Source organism: Hypanus sabinus, chromosome 1, assembly GCF_030144855.1.
Source record: "Hypanus sabinus isolate sHypSab1 chromosome 1, sHypSab1.hap1, whole genome shotgun sequence".
Lineage (NCBI taxonomy): Eukaryota > Metazoa > Chordata > Chondrichthyes > Myliobatiformes > Dasyatidae > Hypanus > Hypanus sabinus.
This window is the reverse complement of record NC_082706.1, coordinates 5,399,653-5,426,839: the sequence shown is the minus strand read 5'-3', so window position 1 is coordinate 5,426,839 and position 27,187 is coordinate 5,399,653. Positions and strand designations below refer to the sequence as shown.

Sequence of the window (27,187 nt, the reverse complement as noted above, 5' to 3'; positions counted from 1 at the left end):
TGCACTGTACTGCTGGCGCAATGCACGTCATGTTTCCTATGGTGGGAGAGTCTAGGAGCAGAGGACACAGCCTCAGAAAAGAGGAATGTCCTTTTAGAATGGAGATGAGGAGGAATTTCTTTAACCACAGGGTGGTGAATCTGTGGAAATCATTGCCACAGATGGCTGTAGAGGACAAGTCATTGGGTACATTTAAGGCAGAGGCTGATGGGTTATTGACTGGTCAGGGCATGAAGGGAGAGAAGGCAGGAGATTGGAGCTGAGAGGAAAATGGATAAGCCATGATGAAATGGTGGAGCAGACTCGATGGGCCAAATGGCCTAATTCTGCTCCTATATCTTATAGTATTGTGATTCTGATCTGATTCTAAGGAGAAGAAAGTCTGATTAAGACTGTTATAGAATCCTGGCATTATATAGCTCAGATATAGGACCTTGGCTTAGCTTATCCTTTTCAAGCTAATTCCATTTATCTGCCTACAGCCCATTTCCTTTTAAATCGTTCCTATCCATGTACTTGTTTGTTCAAGCATCTTTTAAACATTGTAAATGTGGTAGGTTGGAGATACGTCTCTACCAAAGGAGGTGTAAGGTGCTCCTTCCCTCCGCTAGCCTGCAGGTCACCCTCGGGCAAGGTGTAGCACCTGCTTAGCCCCCGATCAGGGTCATGTGAAGCCATGGGAGCAGGTGGTGGATGGTTGTACGAGCAGCCGGTGCAGATCACAAGTCCTGGTTATGTGACCACTGACACCAGGCAGACAATCTCTGAAGAGTATTGATAATGGCTGGGGTCACCCGTCTTGTAAAGACACTGCCCAGATTACAGCAATGCCCTTCTGTAGAAAAATTTGTCAGGAACAATCATGGTCATGGAAAGACTGAGATTGCCCACGTCATACAACACAGTGCATAACGAACAAAGTGTGGAGTACAACGGGGTAGTGTAGCATTTAGCTTAACCATATAACCATATAACAATCACAGCACAGAAACAGGCCATCTTGGCCCTCCTAGTCCATGCCGAACCCTTAATCTCACCTAGTCCCACCTACCCGCACTCAGCCCATAACCCTCCACTCCTTTTCTGTCCATATACCTATCCAATTTTACCTTAAATGACACAACTGAACTGGCCTCTACTACTTCTACAGGAAGCTCATTCCACACAGCTATCACTCTCTGAGTAAAGAAATACCCCCTCGTGTTTCCCTTAAACTTCTGCCCCCTAACTCTCAAATCATGTCCTCTAGTTTGAATCTCCCCTACTCTCAATGGAAATAGCCTGTTCACGTCAACTCTATCTACCAATCTCAAAATTTTAAATACATCATTACAGCACCAGCAATCCGGAAAGAGCTATTCATTAGGAAATCCGATTCTGAAAGGAAGATGGTGGGGGTGACGTGTGCTTGAAAGTGGCACAGTAATGAAATCAGCTCAATTCCCACGCTGTCTGTAAGGAGTCTGTACGTTCTACCCATGAACATGTGGCTTTCCTCTGGGTGCTCTGGTTTCTGCCCACATTCTGAAGACTTATAGGCTAGCAGGTTAATTGGTCACATGCAAGTAATTGGGCCAGAAGGGTCTGTACCATGCTGGATCTCGAAATAAATATTATTTCGAAATAAATAAATATAAAGATTTTGAAAAGATGAAACTAATCGTAAAAGATTGTAACTTAATATCTTAAAGATCATAACTCCTTTAGATGTGTAGTGGGGAGTACATTGACTGGCCGTATCACAGCCTTGTACAGAAACACCAATGCCTTTGAACAGAAAATCCTACAAAAAGTAGTGGGTTCAGCCCAGTTCATCATGAGCGAAGCCCTCCCAACCACTGAGCACATCTACATGAATGCTGATGAAAGAAAGCAACATCCATCATCCCAGATCCCCACCACCCAGACCGTGCTCTCTCCTCACAGCTGCCATCAGGTAGAAGGTACAGCAGCCTCAGGATTCACACCACCAGGTTCAAGAACAGTTACTACCCCTCAACCATCAGGCTCTTGAACAAAAGATGGTAATTACATTCAGCTTTACATGCCCCATCATTGAAATGTTCCCATAACCAATGATCTCACTTTAAGGACTCTTTATCTCATTATCTCATGTTCTTGTTACTTAATGGTATTTATCTATATTTGCATTTGCACAGTTTGTTGCCTTCTGCACTCTGGTTGATCTTTCATTGATCCTGTTATAGTCATTACTCTATAGATTTGTTGCATATGCCCACAAGAAAATATATCTCAGAGTTGTTTATGGTGACATATTAGTACTTTGATAATAAATTTACTTTGAACTTTGATCTACAGAAATACTTTATTATGATTAAAATACCTTAATGTGTTACATCTCTAAATATTTGGGGTGGCATGGTAGCATAGTGGTAGCATAACGCTTTTACAGTATCAGCAACCCGGGTTCAATTCCCGCCACTGTCTGTAAGGAGTTTGTACGTTCTCCCCATGACCGCGTGAGTTTCCTCCTGCAGTCCAAAGACGTACCAGTTGGTAGGTTATTGTAATTGGTGATTGTAAATTGTCCCATGATTAGGCCTGGTTTAAACTGAGTGATTGCTGGACAGCATGGTTTGAAGGGCCAGAAGGACCTATACTGCACTGTATCTCAATTAATAAATTAAAAATAATTATATGTCTCTTCTGTGCTACAATAGTATAGAGATTGGGTATGGCAGTAATAATCCACAGAATTGGAGGTGAGTTCAAATTGATCTTAATTTCATTAGTTTAATAAACAAAAATTAAAGAGCATATACTAATAATGGGGACTATTAATGAAGATAAAGTGTATATATCAGTAATTATGACCATTAATTAATAAAAATACATTAATCAGAATCAGAATCAGGTTTAATATCACTGGCATATGTGGTGAAATTTGTCAATTTGTGGCAGCAGTACAGTCCAATACATAAGAAAAACTGTGAATTACTGTAAGTATATATATATATTATTTATTTATTTATTGATTTAATAGTTACATAAGTAGTGCAAAAGTATTGAGGTAGTGTTCATGGATTCAATGTCTATTCAGAAAACTGATGGCAGAGGGGAATAAACTTTTCCTAAATCAGTGAGTGTATGCCTTCAGGCTTCTGTACCTCCTTCCTGATGGTAGCAATGAGAAGAGGGCATGTCCTGGGTGATGGGGATCCTAAATGATAGATGCTACCTTTTGAAATATCACTCCTTGAAGATGTCCTGGATGCTGCAGGTGGCCAGTAATATGGTCCATGATCAATAAGAATGAATTAATAAAGATTATCAACTCAAGGTACACTCAGTAGCCATTCTATTAGGTACACCTGTGTACCTATTCTTTAATGCAAATATCTAATCAGCCTATCATGTGGCAGCAATTCAGTACATGGTTAAAAGGTTCAGTTATTGTTCAGATCAAACATCGTAATGGGGAAGAAATGTGATCTAACCCTAACTTTGACCATGGGATGATGGTTGGTGCCAGATGGGGTGGTTTGAGTATTTCAGAAACTGATCTCCTGGAATTTTCATGCATAACAGTGTCTAGATTTTACAGAGAATTATGGAAAAAACAAAAAAAAAATCCAGTGAGCAGCTGTTCTGAGAGAGGTTAATGGGAGAGGTCAGAGGAGAATGGTTCAAACTGACAGGAAGATGACGGTAACACAAATAACCATATTACAACAGGGGTGTGTAGAAGAGCATCTCTGAACACAAAACACATTGAACCTTGAAGTGGATGGGCTACAACAGCAGAAGACCACAAACTCAGTGAGTGTAGATCTTCATAACTTTATGAAGGTGTACACTGGGTGTAGTTTAATTAATAAATAAAGATGATGACATGTGTTTCAGTAATTGGGGTGCTATGGTAGGGTCGTAGTTAACACAACTGCTTTACAGTACCAGTGACCCTGGTTTAACTCCTGCCACTATCTGCAAGGAGTTTGTAACTTCTCCCCACGACCTCAGGGGTTTCCTCTGGGTGCTCTGGTTAAAAAGACATTCCAGTTGATAGGTTAATTGGTCATTGTAAATTGTCCTGTGATTAAGCTAGAGTTAAATTGGACGTTGCTGGGCAGTGTGTCTCGAAGGACCGGGAGGGCCTATTCCATGCTGTATCTCAGTAAATTAAACAAAAATGAATAATATAATTAATAATGGGGACCATTAATGAATTAAGATTAATGACAGAAAATAGATTTTAATGCACTTATAGTTAATAAATAAAGATTTAGAGGTGTATATCTGTAAGGGGGACTGTGAAAGTTCTGGGTTGTGTTTCATAGCAATTAGCCCATGTTCTTCAAGGGAGCAGGATTCCAACCAGTAACCTTACCCGGTGTTTGAACTTGTTGGAGTCTTTGTTTTCCTTCTTGTTGAGGTCCACAAAGTAATGTGTGATGCGCTCCCTGTCCTTCACATCAGTCTCCCAGCAGATCTTGAAGGAATCGCAAGTGATGTTGGTGATCTTGATGTTGCGGGGAGTGGACAGGAGCTCCATGTTACGTTTTCTCTCTGTGCTGCTGGCGGAGAGCGGAGAAAATGTCAGTCACAATACTCAGTACTATTGCTAAGTGGCTCCCAAACCCCTTCACTCTGTTTAGGGAGATGTGCAAAGTGAAATGATTCTCAAGAATTCACGCTGTGCGGCAAACAAGTTCTTGATCACCATTCCATGGTGTTGTGTCAACATGAGAAGTTGGGCTTCATGGTCAAAGGAAGCAGGGTGGCAGAGTAGTTAGAACAACCGCTTTACAGAACCAACGATCACCAGCTGGGGTTCAATTCCCTCTGCTGCCTGTAACGACCTCGTACGTTCTCCCCGTGACCACGTGGGTTTCCTCCAGGGGCTCCGGTTTCCTCCCACATCCCAAAAAAAGGAACAGGTTAAGCTTAGTAAGTTGTGGGCATGCTACGCTGGCGCCAGAGGTGCCCCCCAGCACAATCCTTGACACAAACAACACATTTCACTGAATGTATGCTTCAATGGACATGTGGTAATTAAAGCAAATCTTTAAATACCTTTCACCTGTAGACCTTTGGAAGCTGAGCCAGCCTGCCATCGGAGTAGTTGGCCAGCACCGGAGGAAGCCTGGAGCTTCCAGGGCCACCTGGCAATGGAGAGCCAGGGATCTGCGGCGGCTCCTCAGCACCCTGCTCATCAGCCACTGGAAGGGAATGGAGGGATGTGGACCACGTGCAGGCAGAAGAGATTCAGTTCAATTCAGCACAGGCTTTTTGGGCAGGAGGGCCTGTTCCTGTGCTGTACCGTTCTACACCCAGTGGCCACTTTATTGGGTACACCTGTGCACCTAATCCAAATCGCACATGACGTAATGCATGCATTAATGCAAATATCTAACTTGCCAATCATTTGGTGTAGTGTTTCAGGAGAACGTGAGGAGGGACTTCTTCACTCAGAGGGTGGTGGAAGTGTGGAACACACTGGCAGTGCAAGTGGTGGATGTGGGGTTGATTTCAACATTTAAGAGAAATTTGGTCAGGTAAATGGATGGATGGGTATGGTTCAAGCGTTCAAGATAGTGGGAGTAGGCAGATTAACGGTTTGGCATGGATTAGATGGGCTGAAGGGCCTGTTTTCTGTGCTGCAGTTTTCTATGGCTATCACTAATCATATTGCAGCAGCTCAATGCATAAAAGCACACAGACATGGTCAAGAGGTTCAGTTGTTGTTCAGTCCAAACAGAATGGGGACGAAATGGGGTGCCACAGTAGTGTAGTGGTTAGCGCGACACTTGGCGTGTTGGAGTTCAGAGCTCAAATCCTCTGTAAGCAAGTTTGTACTTTCCTTTCCATATGTGCATTGGTTTCCTCTGGTTTCTGATGTTTTGCTCCACAGTCCAAATACGTACAAGTTAGTAGATTAATTGGTCATTACAAATTGTGATTAGGTTAGGGTTAAATTGGTTGGTTGCTCGGTGACATGTCTCAAAGGGCTGGAAGGGCCTGTTCTATGCTGTATCTCTAAATAAATAAATAAACATAATCTAAATCCCTTTGGCTGTGGAATGATTGTTGGTGCCAGACAGGGTGGTTTGAGTATCTCAGAAACCGCTGATCTCCTGGGATTTTCACACACAACAGTCTCTAGAGTTTACAGGGAATGGTGCAAAAAAATCAAAAAAAAATCCAGTGAGGAAGGAATTCTGTGGATGAAATCACCTTGTTAATGAGAGAGGTCAGAGGAGAACAGCCAGACTGGTTCAAGCTGACAGGAAGGTGACAGTAACTCAAATCACCACACATTACAGTAGTGGTGTGCAGAAGAGCATCTCTGAACGCACAACACGTCGAACCTTGAAGTGGATGGGCCCCAGCAGCAGGAGACCTGACACTCAGTGCTCACTTTATTGGGAACAGGAGGTATCTAATTAAGTGAACACTGAGTGCACGTTTTGCAGAAATGGAGATTTGAAGGGGAAAGATAGAGCAGGGAGATCGTGAAGAGTTAAGGAGAATTTGTAGCCATGAAGTCAGCCAGTTGTGGGCTGCCACCCTTCAGAGATACATCCTGAGTTATCACCTCCTGAATATGACATTTGTATGACCCTGGTTGTAGGTTTAGCCTTAATCGGGGTACTTAAGATCTGAACTGACACATGGCACGATAATCTAATCCCGTCAATTTCCTTCTGTGATATTATTGTGAGCTATTGGCCTTTAATTAGGAAGTACAGAAGTACGATTCCATTTTAAAAATATTGATCGTGGTATATTTGAACTCAGGCTGACCCAATGGTATTGGCCAATTATTTTAACGTAATGTAATCACCGAGGGAGCTTAATTAATGACGTGGCGTGGTGCACTGATACCAAAGCCTCTGGACAGTATAATTACTAATGTTGGGTTCAAGGACAAGAGTTAATCTTCCAAACGGAAACCATCAGGGTGGCTTGTAACTTTTTGGAACATGTCCATTAAGTGAGGTTGCACACAGTGGAGGAATGCATAATGAATCAGCTATTTACAATTACTGTTTTCACATGAAGTTGCAATTATGTGCCAGTAATGTGGAATTATTAATCAAGATAATAAAGTAAAGAATCAGGGTGGCTGATGGAGAGAGCTTATTAATTAGGAAATCAGATTATTAAAAGAAGGCAGTGGGGACGGCATGTGTTTGAGGTGGCATGGTAACGTAATGCTATTACAGTACCAGACACCCGTGTTCAACTCCTGCCGCGACTGTTAGGAGTTTGTACGTCCTCCCCATGACCAGCTGGTGGTTCCTCCCACGTTCCAAAGACGCACGGGTTAGGGGTAGGTAGTGAGTTGTGGACATGCAACGTTGGCGCTGGAAGTGGGCGACAGACCAAATTCCTGAGCCTTCTGAGGAAGTAGAAATGAGACTGAGCTTTCTTAGGCATGGTGTCCACGTGGTTGGGCCAGGACAATCAGCAGTGGTAATACTTACACCTAGGGGGTTGTAGCTCTCAGCAATCTGTACCCAAGGCTGGTGAGGCTTCAGAGGCAGAGGTGGAATGGCCTCAAAGGCAGCTTCTATCCCACTGGGGGGAACTTGAGCAGAGGTGTGTGAGAGCCGTTAAGGTATTGGGTGGTAGGGTGAGAGATGGTGGGTGGATAGTGGAGGGCTGGGAATGAGTGAGGGACAAGGGTGAGATTGTTGGCTCCAGAGGGTGGACTAAGGGAGGGAATAGGTGGACTCAAGGGTGTAGAGCAACTCCAGGAGTGAGTGGACTGAAGGGAGATAATGGGAGGTAGTGTGGCAAGAGTGGCTCAGTGGACAAGAAGGTAAGGGGAGGTGGTGGGGGTGGGAAAGAGGATCTGTGCGTCTCTTGTCATTTGTGACCCTCTCAATGATCTTAATCTGAATGTATGCAGGATTCAATCATTAAAACAAATGTTCGGAAACTGAAATACTTCATCTCTTGTTGCCATGGCGATGTTAAATCTCTCAACAGAAGAATGCTGATTATAAAGAAATATCTCACACAGGTTCAGCCGCTCAGTGTTTGAACCCTCGCTCGTTATTTCTTTTCCACGTTGTATGGCAAACCCCTTTAAGATGCCTCATGTTCCTCGTGTTCCATCTTTTAAGATCAGATTCATTTATTTATCACACGTACATCAGCACACAGTGAAATGTGTTATTTGTGTTAACAACCAAGACAACCTAAGGATGTGCTGGGGGCAGTGGGCAAGTGCTGCCCCACTTTCTGGTGCCAACAAAGCATGCCCACAATATTCAGTAGAACAACAACTAAACAAACCCCTTTCATCACGCACACACCCGGACACACACTCTCACACTCCTCCAGCCCCAGGTTCCGACGCCTCCAGGCCTCCAGTCTCCACTGGGCTCCTGGACTTGCAGATATCTGGCCTATGACATCCCCGGTGGACTCGCAGTCCCAAATCTTCAGCCATCAGTCCTCAACTTCCAGACTTCAAATCAACCTTCAGGCTTCGATAGGATTTAATTTACCGACTTTATGCTCCAAGTTCACTTCCCTAATACTACGGATCACACTGTTGACTTGCTTTCTTGCTAGAAATTTTTATCTCCTTACCCATCCATCATCGTACATTTGGGTTGTTCCCTCTCTCCCGAATTGCCCTGTGAAGATATAGTCTGTGAATTATGAGGATGCAGAACTGGTTTGAACCTGAAATTATGATTCTCTCTCTCCGTGGATGCTGCCTTACCTGTTGAGTGCTTCCATCATTTACAGTTTTATTTCAGATTTCTAGCCTCTTTAGTCTAAGTTTTGATTTTTAAGATTTAAGGTTCATTTAATATCAGAGAATTTCAGTATACAACCTGAAATTCGTACTCTCCACAGACATTCACAAAACAAGAAACCCCATAGAATGAATGATAGAAACATCGAAGCCCCAAAACTCTCCCTTATCCCTCCCATCGCACAAATGCAAAAGACCCTGATATAGAGTCCAACAAAACTATAGTCCATAACCCAGCACTTCAGTATCTCACCAGCGAGGGAGAGAGACGTCACTTCTGCAACAAAGAGAGTGGGAGACCAACAACTCACTGTTTTAGACTCTGATTTCTTATTGCTTGAAGAAGCTCTATTAATACCAGCCCTTGACACCAATGAGTCCACCCACCCCCTCACTTAGTCCCCTCCCTCCCTCTACCCCTCTCATATCCATCAGCTCTGTCATCGAAACATCGGTTATAATCGATACCTGTACCCAGCTGGAAGCCCAAGAAGAGTTTATTCGGGTTAATTGGTGACATTAACGTGGGTGTAATTGGGCAGTGCAGTATATGGGAAATAAATCAAAGTAAACTTAATGGGCTTAATAAACCTACCAACCCTTACGTTCGAAGTCCATAGGTCAACGCAAAGTTAAGAGTGAATTTATTATCATTGTATGTATATGCTACCATATCCACTTTAGAAACTCTCTCACACAGGTTTCCTGTCATCGTGGGACATGATGGGCAACTACCATACTACCCAGGGAAACATTTACAGGAAAAAAATAAATGCAATAGAGTTTTACAAAAAACATACATACCGAGACTTAGACTGATAACCACCAAACAGGGGCACCCAGGAAGTCACAGAGGGATCATGCAAACTCCACAGAGTTTGGAGGTGAGAGGCACCCAGGAAGTCACAGAGGGATCGTGCAAACTCCACAGAGTTTGGAGGTGAGGGGCACCCAGGAAGTCACAGAGGGATCATGCAAACTCCACAGAGTTTGGAAGTGAGGGCAATAGAGCTCTGGATGAATCACTGTGTCACGTGCAGCCGATTTTCTGATGGCTATGAAATTTCTGATTTGTGAATCTGGATATTTGGAGATGTCATGGTTTGGGAGTTTATTTCAAGAGAGCTGTTGCCATCTTAGCAAATCCAATATGGAAAACTAATTGCTTTAATAGTTTTCCCATTATGCCCATGTCCGGAGATGAAGGAGGGTAAAGAGTGAAGCCAATGTGAGCTACACCGATCTCTTCAGCAACACACACAAAATGCTGGAGGAAATCAGCAGGACGGGCAGCATCAATGGAGGGGAGGAAACAGCCGATGTTTTGGGCTGAGACCCTTCATCAGGACTGGAAACGAAGGGAGCAGAATCCAGAAGAAGAAGGTGGGGAGAGGGGGAAGGAATACAAGCTGGCAGGTGATTGGTGAGACCAGGTGAGGGGGAAGCTGGGTGGGCAGGGCAGGGAGGATGGAGTAAGAAGCTGGGAAGTGATAGGTGGAAGAGGTAAAGGGCTGGAGAAGAAGGAATCCTACTGTAGAGGGGAGTGGACCATGGAAGGAGGTTTATGGGGCATCATAGGGAGGTGATAGGCCGATTGGAAATCTGAAGGAACTCAGCAGGTCAATCAGCATCTATGGAGAGGAATAAACTGCTGATGCTTTAGGCTGAGATTGGGAAGGAATGGGGTAGAAGCCATAATAAGAAGTGGGGGGAGGGGTGGGATTACAAGATGGCGCCTGATAGGTGAGGAAAATCCCGGTTTAAGGTAAGAGAAAATGAACAGGATCTGAGGGACAGGTTCATCAAGACCAGAAAGGAAGGGAGCCATTTCTAGCTTCTGTCCCCTTCCTTTTCAGTAGTGATGAATGGTCTTGGCCTGAACTGTCAACTGTTTATTCCCCTGCCTGACCTGCTGAGTTCTCAAAGGAAAGAAGAAGATGAGATTTATTTGTCACAGGTAAATCAAAACAGAAACATGCAGTGAAATGGATTTTTGGTACCATCGTTTTCGTGATGTGCTGGGGGCAGCCTGCAAGTGTTGCTATGCCTCTGGTACCAACATAGCCTGCCCACATCTCACCAACCCTAGTGGTACATCTTTGGAATGTTGGAGGAAACCCTGCTGCTTCTCTTTCTCCCATGGTCCACTCTCCTCTCCTATCAGATTCCTTCCTCTCCAGCCCTCTACCTCTCCCACCCACCTGGCTTCACCTGTCACCATCTAGCTATCCTCCTTCCCCCTTTTTTATTCTGGCATCTTCCCCCTTTCTTTCCAGTTCTGAGGAAGGGTCTCAGCCTGAAATGTCGACTGTTCATTCCTCTCCGTAGATGCTGCCTGACCTGCTGAGTTCCTCCAGCATTTTGTGTGTGTTGCTCTAGATTTCCAGCATCTGCAGAATCTCTTGCGTCTTTGACCTCTTCAACCTGTTCAGTGTGGATGCCGACTCAAATATCAGTGAGCACAAGGAGCAGCAGGAAAGAAGGTCGGGACCTTGTACTAATGGAGGAATATAATAGTGGGATAGTTACTGGAGAAGGCCAATGAGACAGGCATAGTGCCTGGGGTCAGCAGTCAATGACAAAGAGACAGGATTGAGGACAGAAGGAGAGGTATTACTGGACTCAAGTGCTTAGGAGAGGAATAGAGTCATAGAGCACTACAGCACTGAAACAGGCCTTTCAGCCCATCTTGTCCATGCCAAACTAAAATCCTGGCTAGTCACATTAACCTGCACCCGGACCACTGCCCTTCACATCCTCCCATCCATGTACCCCTGAGCATTGAAATCAAACCTGCATCCACTACATCAGCTTTCAGCTCATTCCACACTCTCATAGCACTCTGAGAGAAGATCCCCTCATGCTCCCCTTAAATATTGCACCTTTCGCCCTTCATCTGCATTCAGTGTCCACTTTATTAGGTACACCTGTCGTTAATGCAGATATCTAATCAGCCAATCATGTGGCAGCAACTCAATGAATAAAAGCATGCAGACATGGTCAAGAGGTTCAGCTGTTGTTCAGGCCCAAGCATCAGGATGGGGAAGAAATATGTTCTAAGTGACTTTGGCCAAGGAATGATTGTTGGTGTCAGATGGGGTGGTTCCAATATCTTAGAAGCTTCCCATCTCTTGGGATTTTCACACACAACAGTCTCTAGAGTTTATAGAGAATGGTATAAAAAGGAAAAAAATATCAGTGAGCAGCAGACCTGAGGGTGAAACACCTTGTTAATGAGAGAGATCAGTGGAGAATGGCCAGACTGGTTCAAGCTGACAGGAAGTTGACGGGAATTCAAATAGCCACACGTTACAACAGTGGTGCGCAGAAGAGCATCTCTGAGTGCACAAAACGTTGAACTTTGAAGTGGATGGGCCTCAGCAGCAGGAGACCATGAACATACACTCAGTGACCATTTCGTAAGGTACAGGAAGATCTGGTCTCACCTAACCTCAGTGGAAAAAGGCTGCTTGAACTTACCTTGTCTATCAACATCATCATCATGCGCCATGTCGTATGACCACGACCATGATTGTTGTTGGCAAATTTGTCTAAAGAAAGCAGTTTTCCAGTGCCTTCTTCTGGGCAGTGTCTTTACAAGTCGGGTGACCCCAGCCATTATCAATACTCTTCAGAGATTGTCTGCCTGGTGTCAGTGGTCACATAACCAGGACTTGTGATCTGCACCAACTGCTCATACGACCATCCACCACCTGCTCCCATGGCTTCACACGACCCTGATCGGGGGCTAAGCAGGTGCTACACCTTGCCTAAGGGTGACCTGCAGGCTAGTGGAGGGAAGGAGTGCCCTACACCTCTTTTGGTGGAGATGTATCTCCTCCCTACTATTCAACTCTATCTTTATCCTTCATAATTTTGTATACCTCTTTTAAATCTTCCCTCGTTCTATTATGCTCCAAGAAATAAAGCCCTGACTTACTCAACTTTTCCCTATGGTTTAGTCCAATATGGAAGGGTGGTGGTTTCATGGGCTTGGGGTGGTAGTTGGAACTGAGGTGCACTTTGAGAAGGTAGACATGGGCTAAGTGGTCAGATAGGATTGAGGAGTGCAGAGAGAAATGTACGGATTGGCTTGGCCTCTTCCTATTAAAGGGAGCAGAGATGCTTGTGGAGGTTAAAATATAATTGGACACTGTGATGCATAAATTGTAGTTCCTGTGAGTTGGCAAATTGGTAAAACGGTCATGTTTCACCTCTGATTTTCCCTTCTGTTTATAAAATAATGAAGTAAAAGACATGTTATGGTAATAATGTATTTATATTCAAGGGGCATCTACAATGCAACAAATTTCTACAGATTACCATGGAGAGGATTCTAGCTGGCTACATCGCTGTCTGATATGGGGGTGTCAATGCACAGGATCAGAAAAATCTGCAAAGCATTGTAAACTCAGCCAGCTCCATCATGAGCACGAGCTTCCACAGCATCCTGGACAGCTTGAAAGAGCGATGCCTCAGACGACATCCATCATTAAGCACCCCCATCACCCAGGACATGCCCTCTTCGCACTGCTACAGAAACCTGAAGACACACATTCAGCAATTCAGGAGAAGATTCCTTCCCTCCGCCATTTGAGTTTTGAATGGACATTGAACCCATGAACAGCACCTCACTAGTTTATTCTGCACTACTTATTTAATTATATATATACACACACATACCACATGCACACACACACACATACCACATGCACACATGCACACACACATACCACATGCACGCACACACACACATATATTCTTACTGTAATGTACAGGTTTATTCTTTATTGCGATATAGCACGGAATAGGGAATAGTGTCTACTGGCCCTTTGCGAGCACCGCCCAGCAATCCCCTATTCAATCCTAGACTAATCATAGGACAATTTCCGATGATCAGTTAACCTACCAACCTCTAAGTGTTAGGACTGTGGGAGGAAACCAGAGCACCTGGAGGAAACCCACAGTCACAGGGAGAACAGGCGGGATGCATTACAATGTACTACAAATCCGCAAATGTCATGACATATGCCGGTGATATTGAAGCCTGATTTGGATTCTGGTTGTAGTACAGTGTACGTTTCCTGTGGTAACCTGGACGAGTACTGCAGTGGATTGATCCTCTTTGTAAGCTGTGCGGTGCTCGGGGATGACAGCTGAAATACTTAGTGCCCTTTCACTGTCACACCCTCCCAATGCATCAGAATAAGAAGTTGGGGCGGGGGTGGAGGGAGGATCGCTGGAAGGTGATAGGTGAAGCCAGATGGTAGGAAGGGTAAAAGGCTGGAGAGGAAGGAATCGGGTAGGAGAGGAGAGTGGACCATAGGAGAAAGGAAAAAAGGAGGAGACCCAAAGTGAGGTGATAGGGAGGTGAGCAGAACTGGTAAGGGGCCAGAGTGGGGAATAGAGGAAGAGGGGAGTGAGAGGGATGTTTTTTTACCAGAAGGAGAAATCGATATTCATGCCATAGGTTGGAGGGTACCCAGGCAGAATACAAGGTGTTGCTCCTCCACCCTGAGGGTGGCCTCATCGCGGCACACGAGGAGGTCCTGCGCTGACATATGGAATGGGAATGGGAATCAGAATTGAAATGCTTGTCCACCGGAATGTTCCACTTCGGACAGATAGAGCGGAGGTACTTGATGAAGCGGCTCCCCAGTTTATGACGGGTTTCACCAATGCAGACTGTATGTTGTACATTGAATGCAGAATGTAGATTCTCCAGCCCTTTACTTTTCCTACCAGCCTGTCTTCACCTATCACCTTCCAGCTAGTCCTCCTTCCCCTGCCCCGACCTTCTTATTCTGTCATCTTCCCCCTTCCTTCCTTGTCTTGAAGAAGGGCCTTGGCCTGAAACGTCAACTGTTTATTCATTTCCATAGATGCTACCTGACCTACTGAGTTCCTCCAGCATTTCCAGCATCCTGGAATTTCACTGTTGTGGATTTAACTGTAGCCTTAAATCACCTGAGTCCCAACTCTCCACCATCCTCTCTGAGAGAATGAATTCTCAGAAACCCCAGGGTCATGGTTGGCCTCTGTGGCTGCTTTTGGCACTAATGGCCAATTGTGGGCAGAGGTTTTTGTAGGACCTTACTTTCACAAAAGCTAATTCCCATTGATATTTGCAAGTGAATTGGATGAGAAGGTGGAAGAGTAGGTTAGTAAGTTTGCAAAGGACATCAAGGCTAGTGAAGTTGTGGAAAGTGTAGAACATTGTTGTAGTTACAATGGGCGATCAACAGGATGCAGAGCTGGGCTGTGAAGTGGCAGGTGGAGTTCAACCCAGAGAAATGAGAAGTGATTCATTTTGAAAGGTGAAATTTGAAGGCAGAGTACAGAAGTAATGATAGGCTTCTTGGCGGTGTGGAAGAATGGAGAGATCTTTGAGCTCACATGCATAGATCTCCCAAAGTTGCCATGCAAGTTAATAGGGTGGTTAAGAAAGCGTATGGCATGTTCTCCTTCATTAGCCGGGGATTGGAGTTCAAGAGTTGCAAGGTATTATTGCAGCTCTATTAAACTCTGGCTAGAACACGTTTGGAATATTGTGCTCAGTTCTGGTCATCTCATTATAGGAAGGATGTGGAACCTTTAGAGAGGGTGTAGAGGAGATTTATCAGGATGCTGCCTGGATTAGAGAGAATGTCTTATGAAAGTAAGTTGAGCAAGCTAGGGCTTTTCACTTTGGAGTGAAGGAGGATGAGAGGTCACTTGATAAAGGTGTACAAGATGATAGGAGACATAGACCGAGTGGACAGCCAGAGAGTTTTTCCAGGACAGAATGCCTAATATGAGGAGGCATAATTATAAGGTGTCGGAGGTTTTTTGCACAAGGAGTGGTGGGTGCATGGAACACCCTGCCAGGCAGGGATGGTGGTAGAGGCAGATACACTAGGGATATCTTAGATAGGTACATGTTCCAGAATTGAAATGTTCACACAACCGGTGGACCCACTTTGATGGACTCTTCATCTCATGTTCACGATATTTATTGCTTATTTATCTATCTATCTATTTATGTGTTTATTTATTTATTTCTAATTTTGTATTTACACGGTTTGTTATCTTCTGCACTCTGGTTGAAGTCCCAAGTTGGTGTGGTCTTTCATTGATAATGTTATAGTTACTATTCTATAGATTTATTGAGTATTCTGGTGAGGAAATGAATCTCAGGGTTGTATATGGTGACATAAATGTACTTTGATAATAAAACTTACTTAGAACTTTGAACTTTGAAAGATGGACAAATGGATGGAAGGGTGAGATTGACGATAGAGCAGGTTAAATGGTCAGCACAATGTCACAGGTCAAAGAACCTGGGCTGAGCTGTAATATTCTATCTTCTATGCTTCGGCCGTGGAGCAGCAAGTTGACAGATGCAGTGGCTACAGGAAGACTGGAAATGTGGTTAGAAAGGAATGACAGGAGAGGCCGGGTTTGTTTTCTCTGGGGATAGAGGTGTATAAAATTATGAGAAGGGATGGATAGGGAAGATAGAAAAAGAAGCTCTTTTCATAAGAATTAGGCCATTTGGTGCATATCGTGTAGGCTCCGCCATTTAATCATGGCTGAGTGAAGTGGTTCTTGATAATTCATGGAGAGTATCAAACAATTTGCAAAGTATTTTGCTCTTAGCTACTTTAAAGTATCCCAACATTCCATGGAATCGAGTCAATATCAAAAGGCCAGCTTCCTTATCAGATCTCAAAGTCCTACAATTAACAACAATAGTTCAATAGTTCAACTTAATATCAGAGGATTATACAATATACAACCTGAAATTCTTGTTGCACAGATCTAATAGATTAATGTGCTGGTTACTGCCGTAAAACCATTTGCTTGTCCTTTCGTAGATATTCCCTTTGTTCTGCATCATAAGACCCTAAGGTATAGGAGCAGAATTAGACCATTCAGTCTTCTCTGCATTCCATCATGGCTAATTTATTTTCCCTCTCAACACTGTTCTCCAGCCTTCTCCACGTAACTACTTGTACCACCCCACTTCCCACCTTATCTGTCTTATTCTGGCTTCTGCCCCCTTCCTTTCTCACCCTAAAGAAATGTCTCAGCCCGAAACGTTGACCGCCTATTCCTCTCCATAGTTGCTGCCTGACCTGCTGAGTTCCTGCAGCATTTGGTGTGTGTTCGATATTAAAAACACTGGGTCTGTAACTTGCTGGCATTGCATTAGAGGGGATAATGTCAGGTGCTATTTCCATCCAGTACATTTGATACAATTAAACAGAGAATATTAAAAATAAATGAAACCTCTGGAGATCAAAAGGTGTCAAGTCAGTTGCATGATCACCGATGCAATAACACGGAACAAGTTGCCATTTTAAGTGAATACTTAACCTAACAATAATAGATGTAATATCTTGCATTTATAAAGTGCTAATAGTCCCACAGCACTTACAGGAACATTTACATGATTAGAAGATCATAAGACCATAAGCTATAGAAACAGAATTAGGCCATTTGGCCCATCGAGTCTGCTCTGCTATTTCATCATGACCGATCCAGTTTCTCTCTCAGCCCCAGTCTCCTGCCTTCTCCCCAAATCCCTTCATGCCCTGACCAATCAAAAATCTATCAACCTCTGCTCAAATATACCCAATACCCTGGCCTCCACAGCCGCCTGTGACACCAAATTCCACGGATTCACCAAGCTATAAGGCCGATCAACACCTGCCCCCACTAACCACCCCCACCCACACCCCAACCAACACTACTTTATCACTTCCTTGTCAGAGTCACCTTCTGTCCAGACACTCCTGTGCTTAGAGTCAGTTTATGGACATACAACCAGTCTACAGACAGCATATATGAAATAATCTTATGTTTTTATATTTACTGCATTTTTCTGCTTATTGTGTTTGTTTTTGGTCTGCATTGGATCTGGAGCAACAATTAGTTTGTTCTGCCTTACACTTGTGTACTGGAAATGACGCTAAACAGTCGTGACTCTGGAAAAGTATCCTGACTCATTACGTCACAGTTTGGTGGGGCAGTTGCAACATATAGAAATGCAAGAGGTTGCAAAGAGCGGTTGACACTGCCCAGTCCATCATGGGCACTGCCCTCCCTGCCACAGACAGCCCCTACAGGAGCTGCTGCCTTGAGAAAGCCACGCCTACAGTCTTCAAGGATTCCCCCCCACCGCCGGCAGGGTCATACCCTCTTCTCGCTGGCAGCCTGACATCCCACACTGTCAGGTTCGGGAACAGGTGCTTTCCTTCAACCATCAGGGTCTTGAACTGACCAGCTCAATCTTAGCAACTGAACTAGAGACCTGATCTCGTTTGTTGCAGGAGCGACCCCTCACTCCCTCGCTAGTGAGAGAGAGTCAGTCTGAGAGAGCAAGGTGTTTGGGTTATGGACGGTAGCTGCTGTTGATGGAGGGCTCTGTGGGAGGAGACATTGCTTTCACTGGAGCAAGTGGGGGAGGGTTGATGTTTCTCCTGCTGTTTGTGGTGGGAGAAGGTGTCTCTGGGGCTCTGCCATTTCTGTCATTAACTCTTTAGGCTTTTTTCTGTTTCGTGGATGTGTGTGAAGAGTAGGAATTTCAGGTTGTAAACCGTACACATTCTCTGAGATTAAACTGAACCATTGAAACAGACTTCTGATGCCCTGATAAGCTTGGCACTTCCTAACATCCATACCAAGGCGAGCAGGGCAAAAACAGAAGCCCAGCATTGTCTGTTTCACATCCACGGGCTTCCTTCTGCTGGGGGCCTTGCTAAATGGGCTTATCAAGTAGAGAAAGGAGGAGGAACGCTGCACTGGTGCCTAGCTGAGTGTAGACTATCAGCCATTGTCCCTGTAGTCCTCCACAGGTGCATTAGCGAGGGCTATGTGAACTTAATCAGGCATTTGCTGCATGAAAAGTTCTTTAAAAATAAAACACGGATGGTGATTTCTCAGGATGGACTGCATGTGGCCCATTAGCTCTGATGGCCTAGCATCACCGAGACTGGGTAAGGACAGCAAGTGTTTGGTGCACTCTGACTTGGATAATCCAGAAGTCTGTAACAGGTGTGTTTCCAGAGATCGATATTTATCGTGTTTTCAAGCAGACTCACCACTCTCACCGCTGTGGAACTGCTGAGCGACACCTCCACATAGTGAAGTTAGGTGCCGTCAGTGGAGCCTTCTTGCAGAGCAAACTAGGTCTCAGTTTGTACAAACCAAGCGACGGCATTTTGCTCCCAAAACTCTGGCAGTTTCAAAGCGACTGTGTTGGCTGACATGTTCAAAAACTCTGTAATCATCCTAGAGCATCGGGGTCACCAACGTAGGTTTGCACAAATAAAACAAAATGAGGCGTATAATGTTCCGTGAAACTTGTAACACGTTTTATTGAATTCCAAAACCTAAACACAAAAGTGTGCTAAAAATCTTATGTAACAGCATCATCATGACAGATCAACCTCTTAAAGTGAAACCCCAACTCAATGTCAGCGGTTGTGAATTATGTACATTTCCCCCAATGACGTTACGTCTGAACAGCAGCAGCTTAACGGGCAGTAAATAAGTATATTGAAACAGGGAACCCCTCACATTCATCATTGGAACACAGAGAGAAATGTGTCCTTTGCATTAACAACCATCACAACCTAGCAATGTGCTGGGGACAGCCCGCAAGTGTTGCCGCACATTCTGGCGCCAACATAACATGTCCACAATGCTCAGCAGAAGGACACAGAACACAACGAGCAACAAAACACAATCAGCAAAACTATCCCTGTTACATTTTGAACAACCCACGACACACGGACAACACAGCGCCAATAGCTACTTCTAAAGAGAAGTTCCAAGAAATACTAGATAAAGTCTTCGAAGAAAGTGCAAAGAGACCACAACTGCAAGAAGTCTGAAGATATGGTTGTCACAAAGGAGAAAGAAATACAGAAAAGCAAACTGAAAGTGGGCAACGAAACAATTGAACAAACCTGGAAGTCCAATTACTTACAGCACACGTTAACATCTGATACAGCTGATGTTGAATTTAGAAGGACGATTGGGATTGCTAAATGCATGTTTGAATGCTTGAACAAGATACTAAAGAATAACACAATTTCTACAGGTACGAAACTCAGAGTGCTGTAGTGCCACGTTTATTCCATACTAAGATATGGAAATGAATGTTGGACAATATCAAAGCAAAATGAGGGAAGACTCGGAGCTGCAGAAATGTGTTTTTTGAGAAGAATGGTGAAAATATCGTGAAAGGACAGAGTAACAAATGAGGAGTGTTGTGAAAAGCCGGAATAAGAAGAGAGCTGGTATCATCAATCAGGAACTAACAGCTGGAATTTCTGGAATGTGTGCTGCTGGAAGAGGAGCTCAAAAATCTTGCAGTCATGGGAAAAATTGATGGAAGGAAAAGTTGCGATCAACAGCATATGACATTGATGAGTTACATCGAGGGATGGACAGGCAAAAGTTTTGTATAGCTTATTAGAACTTCTTAGATGGAAGACCATGATTGCCCGCATCATACATCATGGTTCATAATGAAAACCACTCGGTACCTGCCCCCGCCTGATCATTACCATCAGGGAGGGGATACAGGAGCCTGAAGACCCACGCTTGATGTTTTAGAAACATCTTCTTCCCTTCTACCATCAAGTTTGTGAATGGTTCATGGACCAGCCTGTGATTTTACCTCAGGATTTTTGCTCTCATTTTGCACTACTTATTTAATTTAATTTTTTTTCATTGTATTTTTTATATTGCATTGTATGGCAGATGGAGTTTAATGCTGAGAAGTGTGAGGTTCTACATTTTGGCAGGAATAATCCAAATAGAACATACAGAGTAAATGGTAGGGCATTGAGGAATGCAGAGGAACAGAGAGATCTAGAAATAACTGTGCATAGTTCCCTGAAAGTGGAGTCTCATGTAGATAGGGTGGTGAAGAGGGCTTTTGGAACGCTGGCCTTTATAAATCAAAGCATTGAGTACAGAAGTTGGGATGTAATGCTAAAGTTGTACAATGCATTGGTAAGGCCAAATTTGGAATATTGTTTGCAGTTCTGGTCACCGAATTATAGGAAAGATATCAATAAATTAGAGAGAGTGCAGAGACGATTTACTAGGATGTTACCTGGGTTTCAGCAATTAAGTTACAGAGAAAGGTTGAACAAGTTAGGTCTCTATTCATTGGAGCGTAGAAGGTTGAGGGGGGATTTGATTGAGGTATTTAAAATTTTGAGAGGGATAGATAGAGTTGACGTGAACAGGCTGTTTCCATTGAGAGTAGGGGAGATTCAAACTAGAGGACATGATTTGAGAGTTAGGGGGCAGAAGTTTAAGGGAAACACGAGGGGGTATTTCTTTACTCAAAGAGTGTTAGCTGTGTGGAATGAGCTTCCTGTAGAAGTAGTAGAGGCCAGTTCAGTTGTGTCATTTAAGGTAAAATTGGATAGGTATATGGACAGGAAAGGAGTGGAGGGTTATGGGCTGAGTGCGGGTAGGTGGGACTAGGTGAGATTAAGGGTTCGGCACGGACTAGGAGGGCCAAGATGGCCTGTTTCCGTGCTGTGATTGTTAAATGTTATATGTATATCAATAATATTGAACGTAATTTTCATAAGATATTTCTTCTGAATTATTAATCAAGGCTATTGTATCTGTTTACCTTGATGGCTTCTGCTAATGTTCTTCTCCACAAGGAACATATTTTCTCGATAAAAACTTTTCATAATTTTAAAGACCTCAATTGAATCACCCCTCACCTTGTCCAAGTTTTTATCTACCCATCTCCTCCCATGGTGGGTAACCACACTTCCCTCCCCACTGTTTGCTGTCTGAACAGAAAGCAACCACAATCAAAGACCTCCGTGATCTCATTCATTGATCGATTATGAGGAACTTTGTTAATGCCGTACTGAGAAAATGGGTATATTCCATCTCTTCTCTAGATAGAGTTGAGAGAGCAGATAGCAAGAAATCTTTCCCCATGGCAGAGATGTTTAAGAATAAAAGATGTACACTCAGCAGCCACTTTATTAGGCACCTCCTGTAGTAATAAAGTGGCCCCTGAGTGTATGTTCATCATCTTCTGCTGCTGTAGCTCATCCATTTTAAGGTTTGATGTGTTGTGCATTCAAAGATGCTTTTCTGCACACCACTGTTGTAACGTGTGGTTATTTGAGTTACTCTCACCTTCCTGTCAGCTTGAACCAGTCTGGCCATTCTCCCCTCACCTCTCTCGTTATTAACAAGCCATTCAATGGACTTTGTTTTGCTTTTTAGTTTTTTTGTTTTAATGTTTTTTTTTATTTCTTGCACCATTCTCTGTAAACTCTATGGTCTGTTGTGCATGAAACTCCAAGAAGGTCAGCAGTTTGAGATACTCAAACCACCCTGTCTGGCACCAACAATCATTCCACGGTCAAACTCACTTAGATCCCATTTCTTCCCCAATCTGATGTTTGGTCTGAACAACAACTGAACCTCTTGACCATGTCTGCGTGCTTTTATGCATTGAATTGCTGCTACATGACTGGGTAATTATATATTTGCAATAATGGAGCAGCTACTGAGCATATCTTCAAGTGGGGAGTAAGCGGTTTAATGGGGAGCTGACAGAGATTTTTCTCCCACAGAGAATGGTTACAATCAGAAACTCATTGCCTGAGTGAGTGGTGGAGGCACACACTCTCAAAATAGTTAATCATCTGTAAACAATTGATTCATCACAGAATAATAAGCTATGGAGCAAGTGCTGGTAAATGAGAATAGATGGTTACATGATGGTGAGCATGGATGTAGTAGGCCGAAAGCCTGTTTCTGTACCACATGGATATCGTAGGCTGAAGGCCTATTTCTGTATAAGATGAATCAATTCTCTCTATTTTTTTTTTCATCCGTTACGTGCCATGTCATATGACGTGGACAATCATCATCATTCACCATGACTGTTCTTGGCAAATTTTTCCACAGAAGTGGTTTGCCATTGCCTTTTTCTGGGCAGTGTCTTCAGAAGACGGGTGACCCCAGCCATTATAATACTCTTCAGAGATTGTCTGCCTGGTGTCAGTGGTCACATAACCAGGACTTGTGATCTGCACCAACTGCTCATATGACCATCCACCACCTGCTCCCGTGGCTTCATGTGACACTGATCGGGGGCTAATCAGGTGCTACACCTTGCCCAGGGGTGACCTGCAGGCTAGCGGAGGGAAGGAGCACCTTACATCTCCTTTGTTAGAGATGTATCTGCACGCTACCACCCATCTCTCTATAACATTCTCAAAAAACATGGTAAGCCTTATAGGTTTAGCAAGATATTCATCTTTCAGACTTATTTAACTATTCAGTATTACTTCTGGGTTTTTTTCGCTTCCTATATTCTCCTATATTCCCTTCCACAATGTTAAGACGACTGGTCTAGTTCCCAAGAAGTTCCCAATAAGAGCTCAGGACTTACTGGGTGGCACGATAGCAGAGTGGTTAACATTAACCAGTGATCCAAGTTTAATTCTGCTGCAGTCTTAAGGAATATGTGACCATGTGGGTTTCCTCCCACTTTCCAAAAATATGCAGGATAATAGGTTAATTGGTCGGAACAGGCTCATTGGGCCAGAGAGGCTGTTACCATGTTGTATCTCTTAAATAAATAAAACAAAAAATATTCAATTCCCATCTTAAGTATATTCCCAACCTGAGACAGTGATTCTTTAAAGGAATGGGTGAGTCATCCCTGGATGTCTCCATCATTACAGCTTCCTTAATCAATCATTTTTTCCCTAGTGACAGTTACAGGCCCCTCTGTCCCAGTGACCCACACCACCCAGTTACACCCATGTGACCAATCAAACCTTCAGAGTGTAGGAGGAAACCAGAGCACCCCGACAAAACCCATGCAGTCATGGGAAGAATGTACAAACTCCTTAGACAGAGCAGTCATGGGGAGAGTTTACAAACTCCTTACAGACTTGTCTGGTCACGGGGAGAGTTTACAAACTCCTTACAGACTGTCTGGTCACGGGGAGAGTTTACAAACTCCTTACAGACTGTCTGGTCACGGGGAGAGTTTACAAACTCCTTACAGACTATCTGGTCACGGGGAGAGTTTACAAACTCCTTACAGACTGTCTGGTCACGGGGAGAGTTTACAAACTCCTTACAGACTGACTGGTCACAGGGAGAGTTTACAAACTCCTTACAGACTTGTCTGGTCATGGGGAGAGTTTACAAACTCCTTACAGACTGTCTGGTCATGGGGAGAGTTTACAAACTCCTTACAGACTTGTCTGGTCACGGGGAGAGTTTACAAACTCCTTACAGACTTGTCTGGTCACGGGGAGAGTTTACAAACTCCTTACAGACTGTCTGGTCACGGGGAGAGTTTACAAACTCCTTACAGACTGTCTGGTCACGGGGAGAGTTTACAAACTCCTTACAGACAGAGCAGTCATGGGCAGTCTTCATAGCCTCAGCGCTATGGAGATGACCATCGCAGAAAATGAGAGAAATCAGTTCTCGCCCCGAACGACTCCTTGTCTTTTCTGTCTACCTGGGCCGGTGCTTACATCGTCCAAACAATGGAAGGCCCATGACTTCCGGTTAAGATGGTGCTACAGACCATGTGTGACAGCTTCCTGGTAGTCAAAAAGCTAAGAAATCCAACTGAAAATATCATTAAAAATAGTTTTTCTGAAGTAAAATACAGCTTGGTCAATGAAGCTAAATTATACAGTGCCAGGGTTATTCAGTCACTAAGGTTGTTGCCGAGGGGCAGATTTGTTAATATTGGTCCCCATTGTCTTGTTCAACAACCTGGGCTCTTTGCTGGTGCTAAATTCTGAATTCACTTCTTGAGAAAGTGAGGTTTTCCAAGGGATATCGTTAGCATTCACAGATGGGAGGAAATGTGTTAAGTTGTGCCTTTGACTTGGGGCCAAGACTCAAAGCCAATTGTTGGCAAAGCAACCTCTTTCAGTCGAAGCTTCAACAGCACTCAGGGACAAGAGGATGAGCCTTGGGCAAAAGCTAATCATTGTGTAAAAAAAGGAAGTGTTTATCTTTTGAGATTCTATAATTGGCTCACAACTAGAATTTGATTGTACATAAGAGATTCCCCATTGCGTTAAGGGACAGGCGAACCTGCCAATTTGTTGAGTCTCTTCCAGAAGAGTTACAACAACTCTTAGCTGTCTGCTGTATAAAGAACTTACAGTTTAACATAGGCCCCGATTGGTTTGAAGTGAGCGGCCTCGAAGAGTCTTCCATCCACCCTAGACCCAAAGCTCTCATGTGGGGAGTGATACATCCCAGTCTCAGAACCAGGTTTGTTATCACAGACACATGAAGGCAACAGTTCCTCCATACTCTTTGCTGAGAGTGCCATTTACTAAGTAACAAACAATCTGCTGGAGAAACTCAGCGGGCTGAGCAGCATCTGTGGGGGAGCAGTCAGAATTGTCAATGTTTCAGGTCACCACTCTGCATCAGAGTTTTGGCTAGAATCTTCAACAATTCCTTTCTTTCCACAGATGCTGCTCAACCCATGGAGTTCTTCCAGCATTTTTGATGTTAGAGAGCACATTTTCTGAGAGTGACATTTACAGGGTGGGGGGATGGAGATTTGTCTCTACCCCCTACTGGCCTGCTTAGCCAACCCCCCCCCCACCACACCCCCCTTGATCAGGGTCACCTGAAGCCACCGGAGCAGGTGGTGGATGGTCATATGAGCAGATGGTGCACATCACAAGTCCTGGTTGTATGACCACTGACCCCAGACAATCTCTGAAGAGTATCGATAATGGCTGGGGTCTCCCATCTTGTAAACACTGTCCAGAAGAAGGCAATGGCAAACCCAAAATTTGACAAGCACAATCATGGTCAACAGATGGAAGACCGTGATAACTCACATCATATGACAAGGCACATAATGATGATGATGATGAAGATGATATTTACAATGAGTGACATTACTTGCCACTGAGCTACTGAGAGTCTCGGTTATTCAGTGAAAGTTACCAAATGTGACATTTATTGAGCATTTATTATGCTGCCTTTTTGAGGTATCACCTTTTGAAGGTGGGCAGGCTAACACAAGTTAGGGTGCTCTCCATGGTACTGTACATCAGTAGAAATTTGCTGCTGTGGAATCTGTAGAAATCTCAGGCTTTGGTTGAATGAGTGATGTACTTAGTATCTGCCATCAAGGCATCTCTTTGCCTCCATCACCCTCTCTGGAAAGGTCCTTGCTTGCTGCTTTAGATTAGGGTAAGTTTAGGTTGGCCAAAACAACCCAAGAGTGAAGTTTACAGCAAGATTCAAAGTCCAGGGCTTCTTAAAGTCAGCAACATATGTCCAGATTGTCCCTGTTATGTGTTTGGGAGCTCCATACATCCTGTAGTAACACATACAAAATGCTGGAAGAACTCTGCAGATCAAGCAGCATGTAAGGAGAGGAATAAACAGTCAACAGTCAATGCTTTGGGCTGAGACCTTCATATTGTCATCGGGGAAATGTCTGGCTGGAAAGCAAGAGTAAGGGAACAAGAACAGTGTTTCGAATGGATAATATATGTCAAGGGCCAAGTGGCCTTTTATACTTTATTAGTGATTCTACAAAACAGGTTCCAAGACTATGCATGAGAGTGAAGAATTATTTGATAGATACAGATGGAATGAGATAAAAAATCTCATTTTAGAGATGTACGGTAGAGAGCATTCTGACTTGTTACATGATTGTATGGTAGGAAGCACCAATGCACAGGATCACTAGGGGCTGCAAAGGGTTGTAGACACAGCCATTTCCATCACGAGCACAACCCCATTTGCCATAAGGACATTTTAAAAAGGTTGTGCTTTAAGGACCTCATCACCCGGGTGTAAGGCCAATGGTATAAACATCAATTTTTCTAACTTCCAGTAATTTCTTCCTCCTCCTTCTTCTCTCTTTTTTGCATTCCCCATTTTGATTCATCTCTTCACTTCTCTTCATCTGCCTGTCCCTCCCTCTAGATCCCCTCTTCCTTCCTTTCCTCCCATGGTCCACTGTCCTTACTTTTTCAGCCCTTTACCTCCTCCTCTTGTCACCTCCCAGCTTCCCCCTCCACACCGCCACCTGGGTGTCAACTTGTGCTCCTCCCCTCCCACACCTTCTTATTCTGGCTTATGATCCCTTCATTTTCAGTCCTGATGAAGGGTCTCAGCCTGAAACGTCCACTGTTTATTCCCCTCCATAGATGTTGCCCGAGTTCCTCCAGCATTTTGTGGGTGTTGCTCAGGGTCTCAAACATTTGCAGAACCTCTTGTGTTGAAGCTTTATTTAAAGCTTCTCTTTCCTAAACAGGAATCCATACAGTGTTGTCAATCATTCTCTAAATACATTTACTCTCACGGTGAGTAACTCCTCAGTTCCAGCCCACACACTGACTCACTGCAGCAACCTCTTATAAAAGGACAATTCATCCGAGCCACAAA

General features: G+C 43.9%; 1 protein-coding gene across 1 annotated transcript in view; it reads right to left on the bottom strand.

Annotated features, from left to right (window-relative positions):
- Positions 1–4,513, bottom strand: part of LOC132383401 (phytanoyl-CoA hydroxylase-interacting protein-like) — a 33,559-nt gene extending 29,046 nt beyond the window's left edge. The window contains exon 1 of the mRNA XM_059954724.1: positions 4,349–4,513. Within this exon, the coding sequence (XP_059810707.1) occupies positions 4,349–4,513 (165 nt within the window). The remainder of the gene's footprint in view (positions 1–4,348) is intronic.
- Positions 4,514–27,187: the final 22,674 nt, after the last annotated feature.